Source organism: Geospiza fortis, unplaced genomic scaffold, assembly GCF_000277835.1.
Source record: "Geospiza fortis unplaced genomic scaffold, GeoFor_1.0 scaffold659, whole genome shotgun sequence".
Lineage (NCBI taxonomy): Eukaryota > Metazoa > Chordata > Aves > Passeriformes > Thraupidae > Geospiza > Geospiza fortis.
In genome coordinates, this window is record NW_005054530.1 from 670,394 (window position 1) to 688,096 (window position 17,703).

Sequence of the window (17,703 nt, forward strand, 5' to 3'; positions counted from 1 at the left end):
TTGGAGGGGGCTCATCCCTGGGATGGGACTCGGGGATCGATCCCAGTTCCGGGGACTGGACGGGTTGGAAGGCGTTTACTCGCCTTTCCCAGCACACAAAAGTCCCTCCCTGTCTTCTTCTGGTTTTGGTTTGGTTTTTTTTATTTTCTAATCAGTTGGAAGTCAAGAGGACAGTGGGGGGTTTTTTTGCATAATATATAGCGACTCCATCCAGCCTCTGCTGTGTAAAGTTTTTGACACGTGACTTCAATTATTATTAATTACTGTTAGTTGTACTTCTGCCTCGGTTGGACAGTGTGGCTTTGCAGACCCTCCGTGGAGAGAAAGTCACGTAAAGCTGAGGCAGAGCCTGTTGCCAGGTTCTTGTTGGAGGCTGGGTGGCTGTGCCTGCCTGTTGAACAGAGACAGAAGAAATGGCAGCTGCTCCCCTGTGATGGACTCAGGCTGTGTGAGGTTCCTTCTCTGCAAGGCTTTGTCACACACACACGTGGGAGTGCCCTCATCCCTACCAAAACTGTGCAAGAGCCAAGGGAAAAGTGGATGGCATGCAGCTCCTGTTAGTGGTTTGTTTATTTGCCAGTGTTTTGGGAGTTTTGTGCAGCTCCAAACCAGTGGGATGGCAGAGTGCAAAGCCGCCTTCCCCAGAAAATTACAGCAGCGCACGTGTGCCATTTTCAGTGTTGCTAGAAAGAGGGAGCAGCAATATTGTGAATTCCCTGCCTCGGTGTGAGCAGGGGTGCAGGCAGTGCCCAGGGCCTGTCACACAGTGACCCCAGTGCTGGTGCTGAGCGTGGCTGCAGGGCAGCAGTTGGTGCTTCGGGGATCCCGTGACCAACCCGTGTCCTGGCAACCGGTGTTTGGATCCCCCCTCTTCCTCTCCATGCAGGAACGGTGGGTGGGATGCCTTCCCTCGGTGCAGTTGGGAGTGCTGAGGGAATTCCCTGTGTGGGGCTGCTGGTGGGTTCAGTTGGATCTCAGATCTGGGGGAGAGATGTGCACTCACTACAATCCCTGTTTGCAGCCCTTGGCACGCCTGAGTGCTTCCGTGGAGCTGCTGGTGTGTAAAGCAGCACATGGATAACTTCAGGGCCTGGGTGCTTCCTGCCCTCTTCCCTTTCAGGAGCTGTGCAGGGCATAAAGTCCAGTTCCACACTGCTCCCTTCCCTTTTCCTCCTGTGTTCCCTGGAGCTGTGCACGCAGAGCTGGACAGGCTGACAGGAGCCGTGAGGGGGATCAGATTTACGGGCAGGTTTTGTTCCTTTCTGCCCTTTCCCAGGGACAGAGCGCTTGCACCAAAGCTCTGGGTGTTGTTCCCACAGTGGTGGGGTAGCACGGGCTGGTGAGGCCTTCAGGGTGCCACTCCCAGCTCACTGAAGCGTTAATGCTTTTATTGGGAGGGGAACAGCTTCAGCAGTGAGGATGGGGCAGCTGCAGGATACCCGGCAGGAATACAGGATACCCTACAGGCCTGGAATTCCTGCACTTGGTGTAGGTGCAGGAATTCCTGTACAGTGCCCCTGTAGCCAGGGAAATTTGCAGTTTTGCCATGGCAAATCCAGCTGCACTTTGGTGCTGCACTTGCCATGGGTGCTGGAGGTGATTCCCTGGAGGTGGCACCTGCCAGCTCTTGGCCACTCTGCCTGAAAGAGGAAATGCCACTCATTCCATCAGGTGGTCCTGTCATTTGGGGATTTTGGGGTGTTGGCAGCAATTTCTCAGATGGTGGGAGGCCCAAATTCAAAGTGTGGCTGTGAAACTGGTGGGGTTGGTGTCCCCTCTTGGGCAGAAGGGCTTGGGGAGGGAGAGAAGTGAGTTTGGCTGTGGCAGGGGGTGGGAACTCCTGGGTTGTGCAATTTGTGTTGGATTGTGGTGCCACTGCCAGTCCTGTTCTTTGGACCTGCATTTTGAATGCAGCTTTGCCAATAAACATCCTCTTCCAAGTGCTCATGTTTCTACAGGAGCATGCAGGGGTTTTGTACTGGCTGCTTTATTCTCATGCAGCTGTAGTTTGAGCAGGTGCTGCCAGCTGAATGTGGGGGGTTTGACAGGTCTGTAGTGCAGTGTGTGTTCTCTGAGGAGTTCACTTTCACCAGTTAGAATTCATGTGCTGTTAGGTGTGTATGTTGTGTTACAGTAATGATACAGTATAAATAAATCACAGAAGTCAACTGGATAATGGGACAGAAGTTTTATGGTTTTAAGAAAACGAGCAAACATTTTTCTTTCAAAAAAAATTTTTAATCACACCCCCAAAACACAAACAAAAAACTCCCACTGAACCCACACATCTGCCCTGTAAATCCTTGGCATGTTTTAGTTTAGGGGATGCCTGTCTTTTTCTTTAATCTGGAAAACTTGAGGCGTAGTTTACTGGTTATAAAAGTTAGAAATCAAGGTTTTTTTTTTCCACAATCTTGCTGCTGGAAGTAGAATATAGTCAACTTTCCTGTTTTGTAATCTTTTATTTGTGTTGAGTAATGCACATCACTCCCTTAGTCCCGTGTCTCAGTTGTTAATGTGTACCCCTGAAAGAATTGATACCCCTCCTAAATGTGCCTAGAGACAAACACATGAGATGTGCTGGGGGCTGTTTATTTAAAGCTGGAGCTGCACACTCCTTCTTTGCTGTTTGCCCCTCCTTTAGGACACTGGACAGTTGAGGTTTGGATCCAGTGGGGCTGTTTTCTGCCCGTTGGTGACAGCCTTCCCCTCCATCCTGAGGAGCTATAAATAGAGGTTGGCAGGATATCCTTCCCGGTGGTTCTGCAGCAGTTACTGGAGCTCAGGATCCCCAGTGAGGCTCCATGTGCACAGAAAAGCAGAAGGACAGACTGCCGGTGTCTGGCTGGAGTCTCTTTGCTCTGAACTTGTTTCCAGGAGCACTGGGAGCTGTGACATTCTGGTAGGGATTCCTGGTAAGAAGCAGTGGGACAAGCAGCTTTCCAGGAGATGTGCTGGACAAAAGAGCCCTGCACTGCTCCCCAAAGCTGCGTTTCCAGAGCACATGAGGAGAAAACAAAACTCCTTTCTGTGCACTTGCATGATGTCATTTTCATATGAGTATCTTTTGTGAAGATGTTTCTCCCCAGCGATTCAGGATTTGTGAATGGTCTTTCTAGGCCACAGAAGTAGCTTAGTTGATGAAGTGCTGCTGAGCTTCATTGCCTGGGGGTCATAGCTGGTCAAAATCAAATCTCACTTTATTTTCCAAAGAATGCAGCCTGACAGCTCTGGATGTTGTGGTGTTCTCTTACCTCAGCAGCACCTAATACTTGCTGTGCTTCACAGCTGGTGGTCAAGCATTTCAAACTTGCATTGATCCTCTGAGATACAGCTTAGCAACAGATCCTTCTCCTTCCCTTAAGGGGGGCCTGAAGAGGAAAGGAATCCTTCTATAGGGGAAGGAAAATGTCTACAGTGACAGAATTGCTTTTAGAGATCTGGTCACACACTAGCAATAAATGGGTTTTGTTAACAAAATAGTGCAACATCTGTACTTGTTGGTCGTGTCCTCCACAATCCCTTTGTTTCTGTACAGGAACAAGAAACTGCAGTTAGGTCTGTCAGTCACTGGTGGTTGGCTGGTTTCTAAATGCATGGATAAAATCCATTCCAAAAGACAGTGAATGGATGTGGAGCCTGCTTTGGGAAGGGTTGTTGGACACCCAAGGCGTGTTGGAATGGCTGAGGGCGTGTTAGACTGCTCTGGAAATTGGAGAAGGGGAGGCTGAATGAGGTGTCCTGACAATGACCTGGGTGCTTGATATCCACTAATCACTAACCACTGTCTGGTTCTGGAGCTCCTGCTCCTTCCTCTCTGTGCAGCTGCTGTGCTCTGGGGTTTGTTTAGTGACTGGATAAAATGGGCTCACAGCTTTTTATTTGTAAATACAGACACCTTTTTATGGCACAGACACTTGAGCAAGAGGGCAAAGCCAAGGAAGTCAGCTCAAGTCCTAAAAGGTACTTTTACTGTGTTACCTCACACTTTAAACAGATTCTCTTAAGATCATACGTCAAGCTGGGTAAATTTTAAAGTAGCACTTCTCCCCTTTACTTCAAAACCCCCTGGTTCTCAGGTTTCCATGTAAACTAAACCATCAAAAGGCATTAATTATAGAATGAGAGAAATTACTAATCTGCTGCTCAAACGACTGAGAAGTAAAGGCCATCAGCACCCTGTTCCTTGTGCCATTACCTGCACCTCACAGGGCTCCTGGGCTGGAGCAGGGGCTCAGTGGGAGCTGGAAGGTCTCTGTTCACTCTGCCCCATGTGGAGCTCCTGTATTTCACACTCATTCTGCATTTGGGCACAGTCACTCTGTGCTTGGTCTCCCTGTTGCTGTCCTGCTGTGGTTTAATAGCATTTTTAGCCTGAAACTGAGCAGATGAATTTTCTGCCTTTTGCATCCCTGGCTTTGTAGATACTTTACTGTGCACTTCCATCCTGCTGGGAGAAGCACCCAGAAATACCCTTAAACCCGTATTTTGTACTGTGGCTCGAGTTTAATACCCTTGAGCACCTCTGCTTCTTTTGTATCAACATCCTGTAAAGAGGCAGTTAGGGGCAGTAAAAGCAGAAAGTCATTTCTAGCAGGTCACAGCATTGCAGGCACAGGTTCCTGTTGTGAGGCACGACTTTGGAAAACCTCAAGCTGTAAATTTTCTTTGCCTTTGTTACATACTTTTTTTTTTTTTTTTTTGGTAAATAGAGTATAAGTTTTTGTGTCCAAGTTGTTCCTTGAGCTGATCATAAGAAACTGGATGTATTATTGTGAAACAGCCTTCTAAAAATAGTGGTTGTGTGACTGTTTTGTATATTGGTTTGGGAAATGTGTGTGTAAGAAGATCCAGGTCTAATTGAGCAAATGCAACTGGAAATACCTGGGTGTCCTCTGAGCAACTCCCCCTTCCAGCAGGGAGAAGCTACGAGGAACTAGGAAGGGAGCTGAAGTTTAGCTGTAGCCATCTCTAAAACATGGTATTGGCACACGTAACATACCAAGAATGACATAAAAATTGACTGTAAATAGTTATTTGGTGTTCTGACATCTTAGGTAATTTCAAAAAAGGAGCAAAATTCTGAGGTAAAATTCCAAGAGGTGATGGGAGGGGGTGAAAAGAGCAGGAGGGATGGATGGATGGATAGATAAATATGGACACTCATGTATCAGTGCCTTCATTCTCCCTGGCAGTTTGTGTGTTCTTGGTTTTTTTATTTTTTTCTGTGTTTCTCCCAGTTGCAGTGTCCTGCTTGGGATACTTTCAAGACATTTCTTTTTATTATTTTGCTGCACTCGTTTCTTGTCACCTTGGGCCCTGCTCTGAGCTCTCCCAATTTCCTTGGGGTCTCTCCTTGTGTTCCTGAAATACAAACATCAAAGCAGTGTTTCCACACCAGCTCCTTTGTTCTTTTTCTGTGGGACTGGATCCTTTCCTGGAGGAGCCAGGGGCTTCTTCATGGGTAAAGGAGGGGATATGGAGCGTCTGTCGTAATGCTGCCTCTTTTTCTTCCTCCCCCATCTCAGTTTTGGAGCCTTCTGGTGGTTTGTTTGTGGGTGTTGGGGTTTGCATTTTTCCCCCCTTTCATTAGCTCTTCAAACGGATTTTCCTGAGTTTTAATAATAGCACTGACTTTGTTCATCAAGAGTATCTGCACTTAATTCTAAAGCACTTAAGTTTAAACTGAAAAGAAGATTTTTTTAAAAGCCCATCTCAGCTCAGAGCCCTCTCTCCTTCTGTGTTTTATCTGGCAGTTTTTATTTGTCCATACTGTGATTTCTCAGCAAGCAGTGATGTTAGCTGAGGTATCTCTTACAGATGGCTTTAAAACCCCAACGTTCTGGCACGAGAACTTGCATTTTGTGGGGATGAATAATGAAAAGTCATGGTCTTGTGTTGGTGTTGGAAAAGGCGTGTGGCTACCACTGTCTGCAAGGACAGCTTTTCTTCTTTCCTGTCTCCTGGAATAGGAATCAAATTAAGAAAGAAAATTCAAAATAAGAAAGTGAATTTCCTACTCTTGGTGTTTCCTAAGTGTAAGGCTTCCTTTTGTGCAGCTCAGAGCCCTGTTAGCACTTCCCTCTTCTCTGAGCATGTGGCCAATTTTTTTATCTCCTTCATTGATGGTTTTTTTTCCTTAACTGAGACAGTGGATAAATCTGTGTAAGTTGGTCACTTCACCAGTATCTTGGAACTTTAATTAATTACGTAAGAGACAAAGTTTTAAATGACATCTTACTTTCCATTACACTAACAAATGGAGACACTGATTCTCTTACTTTGCTGCATGGCAAATAATTGATGACATTTTTCACTTGTATTCAAGGGCTCAATTTCTTCTTTATGATGAAGACAAAAGTGAAATTATGTAACACAAACCAATTTTTCTGTGATTTGTGAGGAATATTTCAAGGTAAAAATACTTAGGTGTGTATGCTCAGCTTTCTGTATCCATCTCTGTGTGCAGTTGTGGTTTCCCTCAATTTCTGAAACGTGGAGCTAATGCTTATTTTCAGTTATGGCCAATGTCACCTATAAAGATGACACATGACTTCTATATACTTCACATAAACCTCTCTAAACTTCATATAATATCTATAACTTCTGCAAAGGTTCTCCTTGAGGAGTGAACTTTTCCCCTGGGAGCCATGTGGAGGGTCAGGCAGCCAAGTGTGCAGGGCAGTTGAAGCAGGTCTTTTTAGCAGTAACCTGGTAAATGCTGCTTTGTGAAGCAGCCACTGCTCCCAGGGCCAGCCAGCACAGTGTGGCATGGCACTACTGCAATCACCCACCTGAAATGTTGTTTTTGCTTAATTGCTGAACTTCAGAATGCATTTCCGATGTTTGTTTTCTCTGTTTAGCTCTTCTCGTTGATGGAGATGAAACCTCCTATTTCCCGAGCAAAGATGATTCTCATCACAAAAGCTGCCATTAAAGCTATTAAGGTAAAGTACAACAAAACAAAGACCAAACTGTAGCTGCAGCAATGTTTTATTATTTCACTTGTAAGTAAATACTCAGGATTTCCCAATCTCAGCTTGGGGGATGGTTTATTCTAGTTGCTGTTAAGGCTGTTGTCTAGAAACAAGTGGGTGGTGAATATCATCCCTTGGTTTTGGGCTAGGAGCAAAATGCCAGCTTGATTTCTTTTGAGTCGTTGCTTTTTCATGCTACACCCACTCGAGTGTTGTGATTTTGTGTAATAAAACTAAATATTGCAGGATGCAGCTGCACCTTAACATGTGAAACCAGTGTGGATTGCAGAGAAAGCAAATCCAGAAAGCTTTCACTAATACTTGGCAAGCTCTGTGCCTTGTGTGCACACTGACACGCTTCTGGCGTGGGTCTGGGTTTCCCCCATGGAATATTTTCCTGTTTGGGAGCATTCTGCATTTTGGAATGTGGCTGCAACATTCTTTAGCCTTTCTGAAATGGTAGTAAGCACAAAGAGTTAAAATGCTTCTGAAATGATGTGCCACTGCTGAGGAGATGGTAAATGAATGGATGTGTTTATTTTCCAGCTCTACAAGCACGTTGTCCAGATTGTGGAGAAGTTTATCAAAAAGGTAAAAAGTGAAAAAAAAGAAATGTATTGATATGCTTTGCTAGATATTGGTAATAATGCTAGTAAATAACCAGAAAGGCTTCTGTTCCTTGGAGGTTGAGGGAGGAAATTCTGGTTTGTTAGGTATCACTTTGTCTGTGTGAGTTCCACATTGTAGTTTTCCATAACACATTAAGGAGGGGAGGAAAGCAGTAAATTGTGAGATTTCCCACCTTCCCTACGCAGCAGCTGGCGAGGCACCTGGAGGTGCTGAACTTGGAACGAGTCATCGCTAAGACAATAGATAATTCCAGAGAGTGCAGTGTTCATGCTTGCCTGGGCAGGAAGAGCAGGGGCTGGGCTGCAGAGCAGAGCTGCAGCCCCGGAGCAGAGTTGCAGCCCCAGAGCAGGGTTCCAGCCCCGGAGCAGAGTTGCAGTCCCAGAGCTGGGTTCCAGCCCCAGAGCAGGGTTGCAGCCCCAGAGCAGGGTTGCAGCCCCAGAGCAGGGTTGCAGCCCCAGAGCAGGTGCAGCCTCGGAGCAGGGTTGCAGCCCCAGAGCAGGGTTCTCAGCCCCAGAGCAGAGTTCCATAGCAGAGTTGCAGCCCCAGAGCAGGGTTCTCAGCCCCAGAGCAGGTTTGCAGTGGGGCTCAGGGGCTGTCCCCCTGCCTCACTCAGATCTTGGTGCTGTTTCTGCAGTGCAAGCCGGAGTACAAAGTGCCGGGCCTGTACGTCATCGACTCCATCGTGCGGCAGTCCCGGCACCAGTTCGGAACCGACAAGGATGTCTTTGGGCCCAGATTCTCCAAGAATATTACTGCCACATTCCAGTATTTGTATCTGTGTCCATCTGAAGACAAGGTAGGACGAGCCCTTCAGGTGTTGCTGGGCACTGATGGGTGCTGCCTTGGTGCTTGCACTGCTGTGGCAGTGATTTGGGAGTTCTCTCTCACCCTGGTAGTGACTGCTGCTGAGGGTTATCAAAGGTCACAGGTAAATGCAAATTCAAGTGAAATTGTGTTTTGCCTGACCTCATCAGTTTTTTTTACACACACTTCGGCAGTGTGTGTAAGTGTGCCAAAAGTTCTTCTTGAGGCTCCTTTAGAACTTCCTGCCACAACAAGACAGCATTGCAGGAGAAGCTTTGCTTTTGTTGGCAGAGACTGTTCTGTTCAGAAATATTTTCTAAGAAAATCATTGTGTTGATTTCTTCAGTCTTTTCCAGTCCCATACTTGAGTTTTGTTGGTGCTCTCCACTGTCAGGACTGGTCTAAGACTCATTTTTCTTAGCTCTGCTGTACTTTTTAGTAGAACAGAGGCTCAGAAAGTGGTGTGAATTCCTGATGGCCCAGAGAAGATGGTTTTTGTGACCTCTGTCAGAACAGTTTTGAGACTCCCAAGAACAGTGTGTTTTAGAAGCTGCCACTTGGTTTCCAGAAAATCACCTACTCCTTTTCTCCCTGTAAGAGTGAAATAGTCCTTTTCTACCTGACTTCCTCTCTAACTCTCTAAATAAGCTTTTGAAAGGCTTTGATGCTCTGCAGTTTTCTAATGTGGAACATTTAGACCTTCAGGCATTGAATCTGATATTTGGGAGCTCTTGGGTTGCTAGCCTGTGAAAAAGAGCAGTCCCTTCTCCTTTCTGTTTCTGCATTACCATTTTGCTCATCTGAGTGAATGAGACTGTCCATCTCCTTCATGGAATTAGGGAATATTATTATTTAAAACACACTTGCTTTAATGAAATTCTAGTTCCTTAAAAAAAAATACCCTGATCTGCAGATACACAACAACTGTGGGAGATATCTGAAGAGGATAATGCTACCTTTTTTAAAAAAAACCAGCCTTTCTGTAAAATTAATTGTGACTGAAAACAAGAGTATTACATTCGCCCATTTTTTGACCTTTGTATGATTTTCAAGTTCTCTGGAGAGATAGAATAGCCAAAGCAAAAAAACGTTAACTGTTTTTCAGACCAAAATGTTACTTAAATATAGACATTTCAAGTTTCTCTGTAATGGATGTTATTTTAGCAAACATTTTGTAAAATTCTGTAATCACTTAGTTAGAGGTGGATTTACATGGGTGTATAAAACTGAGTCACAGTGAAAGAACAGAATCAATTCATTTGAACTAAAAGGTACTTAAAGCCTCTGTGTGTGCAGGTGAATGACTAAGTCTGCAGAAGGGACACCAATCCAAGATGTGTTCTGCCTTCTACCAGCTTGCATGTTCCAGCTGGAGCAGCACAACTACTGAGACTTTTTTGTTTGAATGCTGGGCTGAAGAAGGAAAGGCCAATTTCCAGCTTGTTCCTGGAAGCTTCATTGTTCTTCATGTATAAAAAAAAGAAAAAGAAAAAGAGCTTAAAATAACAGCTGACAATCAGAGATTCTAAATTAATCCTGCAGTGATCAGTGAGGATGTTTCCCACTTGCTTTCCTCATCTTTTGGATAATGATGGAGATGCAGTTTCTGGACTCAACGTAGAATTAGGGATAATACCAAGCAAGGAGCCCTCAATCTGACTTTGAAGTGTTGTAGCATTTTCTGGTCTAACTGCCCCTCTCTTCATGGAAGCTTTCCAGCTTATTTTCCTTTTCTCTTTTTGGTCACGTGGGTTGTTGTTTCATCCCTGTGTAGACGTGGGGCTGAAATGATGTCCTGGATTGTACATCACACCTGGATTTCTGACTGGCCAGAAGAGTTTTAGGGAAATGTCACAGGTTGCTGTGACAGTAAAATAAGCTGGCAGTTTTTATCTTTGCCAGTTCAAAGGTGTTGCTGCCCTCTGTCCCGACACAGGGTTTGTTAAATTGGCGTGATTATGTCACATGCTGTTCAAACCTTCTCTGCATACAGAAGATAAATGGTGATTTAAGGAAGCTGGATTCAGAATTGGTGCTTCCTTTTGTTTCAACAGAGTAAAATAGTTCGTGTTCTGAACCTCTGGCAGAAAAATGGAGTATTTAAAATTGAAATAATTCAGCCTCTCTTGGATATGGCAGCAGGAACCAGTGCCACTGCACCCATGGCAGAGAATGCTACTAACAATGAAGGTAAGAATGACATTTTAACTTCTGCTCTCAAAGGGCAAATGGCAACAGCTTGTTTGCCTTCAGCACAAAGTGCCTGCTCTTATTCCAGCAGTGGCATAGCAATAAAGCCAGCTTTGTCACAATGAGCAGCCAAACTCATTTTTAATAAGTACCGATACTGTACTTCAGAAATTATCGGCATGTGAATACTGACTTGGGAAATACATTAAATGTTTATCATGTATATATGCATGTGTACATATATATATATATAGGTGACTTCAATGTGCCCTCTTAAACAGATACTCTTTTTTCTTCTGCTTTGGAATATTTTTATGTGATTTCTCAATTTTATAATTCTGATGTCATTATTTTAATGCCAGAATCCAGGTAAGTAAGTGGGATCTTAGATGTTAAAGAGCTTCATCTTCCTTTCAGTCAGCTTAGTAGCTGAAAGCAGCAGCTGTCAGTGTCTGAGTGTGCAGCCCTGAGAGTCTTGGGCTGGTGTTTCACATCCAGGTTCTCAAAGAGAACATTTGTGCCTGGGATTTTGCACAGGCTGCTGCTTGAGGAGCACTGACCTGCAGAGCCCAGCAGTGCCAGCCTGCCCACAGTGCCTGCACTGACCTATTTAGTGCCACAGCAGAGCTTCCAGGGAATATGCATTCCACAGTTCCTTCTTTCTGCAGAGAGCAGCTTTTTGGCTCTGCACTCGTGTTTCACACTGAGCTGTGGTAACCTCCTTATTTACTGTGCTCATGGAGTAGGACCGGGAAAATGGAGCGGAGGGAGTGAGGTGTGCTGAGAGACAGCAGAGCACTGAAATCATCTCCAGCTGTGCTCAGGGAAGTGTATCCCATTAAAGGCTTTCTAAACCTGCCAGGGCCAGGGAATGCCTTGGCATCTGAGCCTGGGAACAGAGTGGTGGCTGTGCAGTTGAATTTTGGGACAGGTGAGGGGCACTGCCTGGCCAGCTCTCTCTCTTCTCAGTAGTGGTGAACAGGTTGGCTGCCTTCTGCAGAGATCTTCAGTGAGGTTATTCACATGCACCAGAGGGGGGTAATTTGGCCCTGCAATAAATATGCTAGTGAATAATAATAATAAATACATTAATGCATTATGTGAAGTAGAGTGTGTTTCACCCATAAAGACAGAGAGAAATGCAGATTTTCTCCCTTGAGCAAGCAAATATCCTGCTGAATGTATTCAGAAAATAATTGGGGAGTTTCTTTATATTTAAAAACAACATATACCTTTTTTCTTTATTTTTATGTTGCATTTCACTTCTGGGAAAATATTATTCAACACATTTGCCTGTGCTTGCTGCCTGTCAACACTGGAGATATTTGAAGTGCAAACAGAGGAAGGGCTTTAAAGCAGTTGCTATTGCAAGGCAAACATGTTTGCTTAGTGTTTCAAACTAAATATTTGTCTGTGGAGTTTATTTCAACTCACTCCTTGTACAGCTTTATTATGTCCATTAAAACACATCTGGTGACCAGTAGTTACTCACAGTATGTAGGAATGGGTGGGATTATTGCTAATTTACTTGGTACTGGCAAGATGTTTATTAAAAAAGGTGTTGTAATGTAAGGCAGAGAGAATGGGAACACTAATAGAATGTCTTAAATTGTGATCTCAGTTTCAGCAAAGCTTAGTGGAAATGGGAGTCTTTTCCTGGAAAAATGAGTAAATATCGTTTTCCTAGTAGGAGAATTTATCCATCACCTGCTGGTGTGGCATGTGCACATGCAAAAGGGACATGTGAACAAACTTTATCAAAGAAAACTGTCTCTGAAGTAATCCTTAAAAACCTTTAATTATTGCCAGACCTGTCTGCAAAAGTTCAGTTACTGGTGGAAAATGCTGAGAGAAACTCAGCTGCTCTTCCAGTGGGCCATGAGATGGTTGATCCAAAAGGATGAGCCCAGGCCTGTGGAAGCAGAACCACCACTTCCAGGGTATTGAAGCTCACTGCCTAATATTGTTGAGTGGTGAGAGCTTTCCTAAACCTGCACAGCTACAGACACAGAGCTGGGAGCTGAAATTCTGAGTGGGAGCAGCTTTTCTATCTCAGTGCATGCCAGGTGCAGGTGTGAGCAGTGAGCAGAGCAGTTCATGGTGGAAGGAACAGAAAATGCAGCTGGGGTGCTGCAAATAGGCCCTTTTGGGATAAATAGGGGGGTGCAGGCAGCAGCCACTTGTTGTGGGGAGCAAGAGGGACCCTGTGGAGTCTCACAGCCCTTCCTGTGTTCCTGGACACCCCCAGGCTCGCCGCCCCCTCCGGCCAAGGTTCCCTCGGAGCCGCCGCAAGTGACCGCGAACTCGGTGCCCGCCGTGCCGCAGCTGCCCAGCTCCGATGCCTTTGCAGCTGTAGCCCAGCTGTTCCAGACAACACAAGGACAACAGGTAACCTGCTCACTGGTCCCCTTCAGGTCCTGCCTGAAATGAAGGGGAAATGGTGGCATTGACAGCCTGGGTTTGAAGCAAAAGAGCTTCCCAAAGGTCTTCGGTGGGATGGAGTATTTAAATTCTTCCATCCAATAGTTGTGATATTTGATGATACTCAGTTTTATGTACCTAAGTAATTAGTTATGAATTGATACTGTAACAGGGTTTCTGGAACAGGTGGAATATCTCAAAGAAAATGAAGAATTTTATTGTTCAGTCCATTTAAATGTTTGCTGTGTTGAAGAGCCTGAGCACTGCAGTGTTGGGATCTACTGAATTTAGCCACCAAAGTATTTAAAAAGGGTTTCCTGGTCCTGCTGTTAATGCTCCACATTTCAGTCAGGTTGTTGCTGTGTTCGTCCCCTGCCACAGTCTGTAGTGACATAAAATTTGTATCCTACAACTCTTTCAATATTTGGTGTTTATATGAGGACATTCACTTCATACTGTCTCACGTTTCTGTAGCTCCAGCAAATCCTGCAGACCTTCCAACAGCCTCAGAAGCCCCAGTCACCGGTCATAGACAACACTGTGATGGCTCAGGTTCAAGCTATTACTGCTCAGCTGAAAACCACAGCAGCACAGCCCCCAGAGCAGAAAGCTGCTTTCACAGCACCCGAGCAGAAAACATCATTTGACAAAGTAAGTCTTGGTTTGCATTTTCTGAAGCTGGAGAAATCTGGTTTTGGACAGTTTTTATTCGATATTGGAATATAGATTTCCGTTTTTCCCCAATTCTAACCTTGTCTTTAGTTTCAGAGCTTACGTTGGTTGTAAGAATGTGATAATAAAGATATTTTGGCTGCCAGTTGGGTAAGATATGGAAAAAATAGTTGTGCTGATGTGGTGTCTTTCAGAAGCTGCTAGATCGGTTTGACTACGATGATGAACCAGAAGCTGTGGAAGATTCAAAGAAAGAAGATTCAGCTCCTTCCCCTGCAGTGTCTCAGCCAGCTTTGTAAGTTCTGTGTCATAATAAAACTAAGAAATCTTTGTCCTAAAACACTTTTAGGTTAGCAAGTAGATTAAAATTCCAAGTTAGTTCAGTTTAACTTCTACAGTCTAAATTTGAAACACTGTTAACAGGTTCTGGTGGGGAGATTTTTGTGTCCTGTTACTTTGGTGATCTGGTGTTGCCTCATTGGTGGAGGACTCTGTTCTGTAGAGAAGAGCTCAGTTTTGGTTGCAGGATGAGTTCCATGTTTTTACGGTACATCTGAGGGTGTCAGGGCATCACTGGATCAGCTGGACTGCTTTACTGGCTGGGGAAAAGCTGCTCTTCCAAACGTTGTGATAGTTTACAGTATTCAAGAAATGAAAATTGCCTTTGCAGTTTTATGTTGGCAAACATTCTGTCCCCACACAAGCGAGCTCAGGCTCCTGTTTCCCTTTTGCTGTGCATTATGATAAAGTCTGGAATGACATGACCACATCCCAGTTTTTTCCACAGGACCTCTCTCTCATTCAGTGCACAGGCTGGATGGTGCTCAATGCCGGGGTTAGTCCATATTTCTTTTTTCCCTGCTTCAGTACGTGGCCCCATGTCTTACTCTCTGTATCTGCATCTAAAGCCTGCTCTCAAAACCAGAACCACTAACTCTGTCATCAGCTTTCTGACTGTGTCTCTCACCTGGAGCACTTCATGTCCACCCGTAGTAGCTCATTAAGGGTCTCTGAAGGAAATGGATAGTATTTGCCTTAGAATGCAGATGGAGCTCTGGAGTGCAGAAGGATGAGGTAGGTCATAGGCACTGCTTGTGTCTGCCCGGCTGGAGGCTTGTGGGCATGTTTATGTTCTCTAGGTGGTGCTTCAGGGCCTCTGTCCTTAGTGCCTCACAGCTGTGCAGGGTGTCCCTGAGGGTGGCATCGCAGTGCTCCTAGTCTGGGGCATGCAAGCTCAGTAATTCTCTCTGTAAAATACTGATCTGTCCAGAATCTTCTCAGAATTGTCTTCAGACACTGCAAAGTTCCATTTCCCATCACCATCCAATTCCTTTCTCCCCCTGAAATCCTGCTGAGTTTCTTGCACAGGCTGCATCCTGCAAGCAGGTCCTGTTACCTGCACAGACCTCCACAATTCCCTGAGCACTGTCCATTCTGTGTGTTGAATCAGGAAGTGATGGGCATCACTGTAATAATCCTCATGTGATACCCAGCCCCTTCTGCTCTGCCCTATTTCCTCCCAAACCAAAGTGTTTTCTTACAGCACAAGTACTTCTCCTTGAGGAGAAAAGCATTGCTTCTTTTGTTCCCAAAAGAGGAGCTGCAAAGGAGGAGAATGAGCCTAAGGCAGAAAACCTTCCTGAAATGTTTCTGCAGGCTGAGATCTTCACCAAGCTCATAGAAGTACAGGGGCGAGAGAGGCTCTAACCTTTGTGTAGCATTTCTTTAAATGTGAAAGGACTGCTCTTAGAGTGGAGAAAAGATCAGGAAGCCACTCTTTCTTCCTTTTCTTTTTTTGTTGGAAATGGGATCATAGCAAAGATAATTGTTCTGTCTCAAATAACAGCCAGAATGTGTAAATGTGCGTAGAAATCTGTAAAATAAAGACAAATCTGTGCATCTACTGACTTGTCTCACCAAAATATTCCTGGTTTTAGTGGGTTTCCAGGAGAAGGCATGCAACAGCCAGTGTTTCCTCAGCTCCCAAATATGGATCCTTTTCAGCAGCGGATGATGGGAATGCAGCAGGATCCGATGCGGCACCAGGTAACCCCAGGCTTTTCCCTTGTCCCCCTGCTGTGCTTTCCATCCTTGGCTGTTTTCTTTGGTGCAGCAGGAAGGAGGTGATTTTCCTGCTGGTGAAGAGTGAATGTGGCTTAGCCTTCCATTTTCCCAAAGAAACATATTTTTGGTGTCTGTCCTAGCCAGGCTTTGAAGGACAAGATTGTTACTTCTACACCCAAATACTTGGCCTGCTTCATCTTTCCCCCATATTTTGTTGTGATTTTTTGAGCGGACATAAAACTTTACTTAAGCCTTCTGGGAAAGCAAATGTAATTCCTTCTCCTAGCTGAAATTCCGTGTTTTTTCTTCTCCCAAGGTGCCCCTTCCTCCGAATGGGCAAATGCCAGGCTTTGGTCTCCTGCCTACCCCCCAGTTCCCACCCATGGCTCAGCCAGTGATGCCTCCAGCAGCGCCAGTGCAGCCAACTTTCCAGTCTCCCTTCCCAGTCCAGGCTGAGGCACACCTGCAGAAACCCCACCAGCAGGTGAGCAGCCCTCGCAGTGAGCAGACCGACTCAGATGCTCTCATACATGCCTTTCCCAAAGGTGTGTGGATTGTCCTGGAGCAGAAATGTCAGCATGACCAGGACACAGCTGGCTATGAGAGGAGACATCCTTGTCCTTGACATCCAATTGTCTCTGCTCTGCTGGGAGACAATTGGAGAGCTCCAGGACTTAGCCCTTTCTGTCTCCAGCATAATTCAGGCTTAAAGTAATTTCTTATAATATCTTGGAGAAAAGTTGCAGCAGATCTCACTTTGCCTGGGATTTTGATGATGGAGCATGATCCACTGACTGATTTTAAGGAATAAAATCATGTTCTGTGGAGATGCAGGTGTTGCTGAAATGGGCTGAAATGTGGAAACCAATAATTTGCAAATTGAAAATGGGAGTTGTGTGAATTATTCCTATGGTGCCTTTTCAGTGGCTGTGTTAAGTACATGCAATACTGGGCCCTCTCCCTGCTAGCGAACACAGGGTGAAGCTTTTGAGTCACATTACTCTTTAATTTCACACTTTAGAATATTCAATATACTTTCAGTGCTGTTAATTTAGTCTGAGCATAAAAGGAAATAAAATGCTTGTCCTGCTCACCCCTAACACCTCTCAACTTCACGTTTTAGGATATGGAAGTGGAACAGCCACCCATTCAGGAGGGGAAGCGGCATGTTTCTGACAGTAGGAAATCAAGATCTAGATCTGCTTCAAGGTAAATGAGTGGAAGTTCTTTTAGTGCAGGAATGAAAAGCAGATTAGCAGCTCTAAGATAATGAACCTCTAAAGTCATCTCCCTTCTAGGGAAAATATGATACCTGTGCAGTTCTCTCTCACTAGGAGCGAGCAACTTCCATGCCTTTCAGTCCAGAGTCAATTTTAGGGAGGCAGAATGCGATAGTTTAATTTGCCTGTGCTCTAAACACACTTTTCTTATGAAAAGATTTGTGATCAATGACTTTGTGTGTCACTGAGCCTGTGTGTCACATCCCAGCTGACCAAGCGGGTCTGGCTCCACTCTCTGTTTAGTTGCAGGAAGTCATCTTGTTCACCAAGATGCAATCGCTCCACACAATTTCTCTGTAGGTCTTCCACACCTGGAGTGGTGTGGAACTTGAACATGATGCAATATACAATTTCAGTAGCAGAATTTATTTATGATCATTTTTAGCCATTTCTTTGTAAAAGCAGTGAACATTTGCCTCGTTGACGCAGGTGTAACTTTCCCTGTGTTGAAGTGGACGCAGTTTTGATGGTCGACTTCAGGACAAAATTAGTACACGACGAGAAATTGTTTGTGCGAACGAGCTGGGATTGATGTGTTCCCTTCCTGAGGGAGCCCTTGGGGCGTTGTACAGCTGAGGCTGCGTGTCAGGCTCTGAGCAGGGTGGCTCTGGTTCCCACAGGTCCCCCAAGAGGAGACGCTCGCGGTCGGGCTCGCGCTCGCGGCG

At 45.1% G+C, this 17,703-nt stretch overlaps 1 protein-coding gene across 1 annotated transcript in view; it reads left to right on the forward strand.

Annotated features, from left to right (window-relative positions):
* Positions 1-6,843: 6,843 nt before the first annotated feature.
* SCAF4 (SR-related CTD associated factor 4) overlaps positions 6,844-17,703 on the forward strand; it is a 16,146-nt gene continuing 5,286 nt past the window's right edge. Inside the window, 11 exon segments of the mRNA XM_031063781.1 lie at positions 6,844-6,947; positions 7,524-7,568; positions 8,242-8,403; positions 10,466-10,601; positions 12,850-12,989; positions 13,497-13,673; positions 13,889-13,989; positions 15,632-15,740; positions 16,075-16,242; positions 16,882-16,967; positions 17,659-17,703. Coding sequence (XP_030919641.1) covers positions 6,876-6,947; positions 7,524-7,568; positions 8,242-8,403; positions 10,466-10,601; positions 12,850-12,989; positions 13,497-13,673; positions 13,889-13,989; positions 15,632-15,740; positions 16,075-16,242; positions 16,882-16,967; positions 17,659-17,703 — 1,241 coding nt within the window. The 5' untranslated portion in view covers positions 6,844-6,875.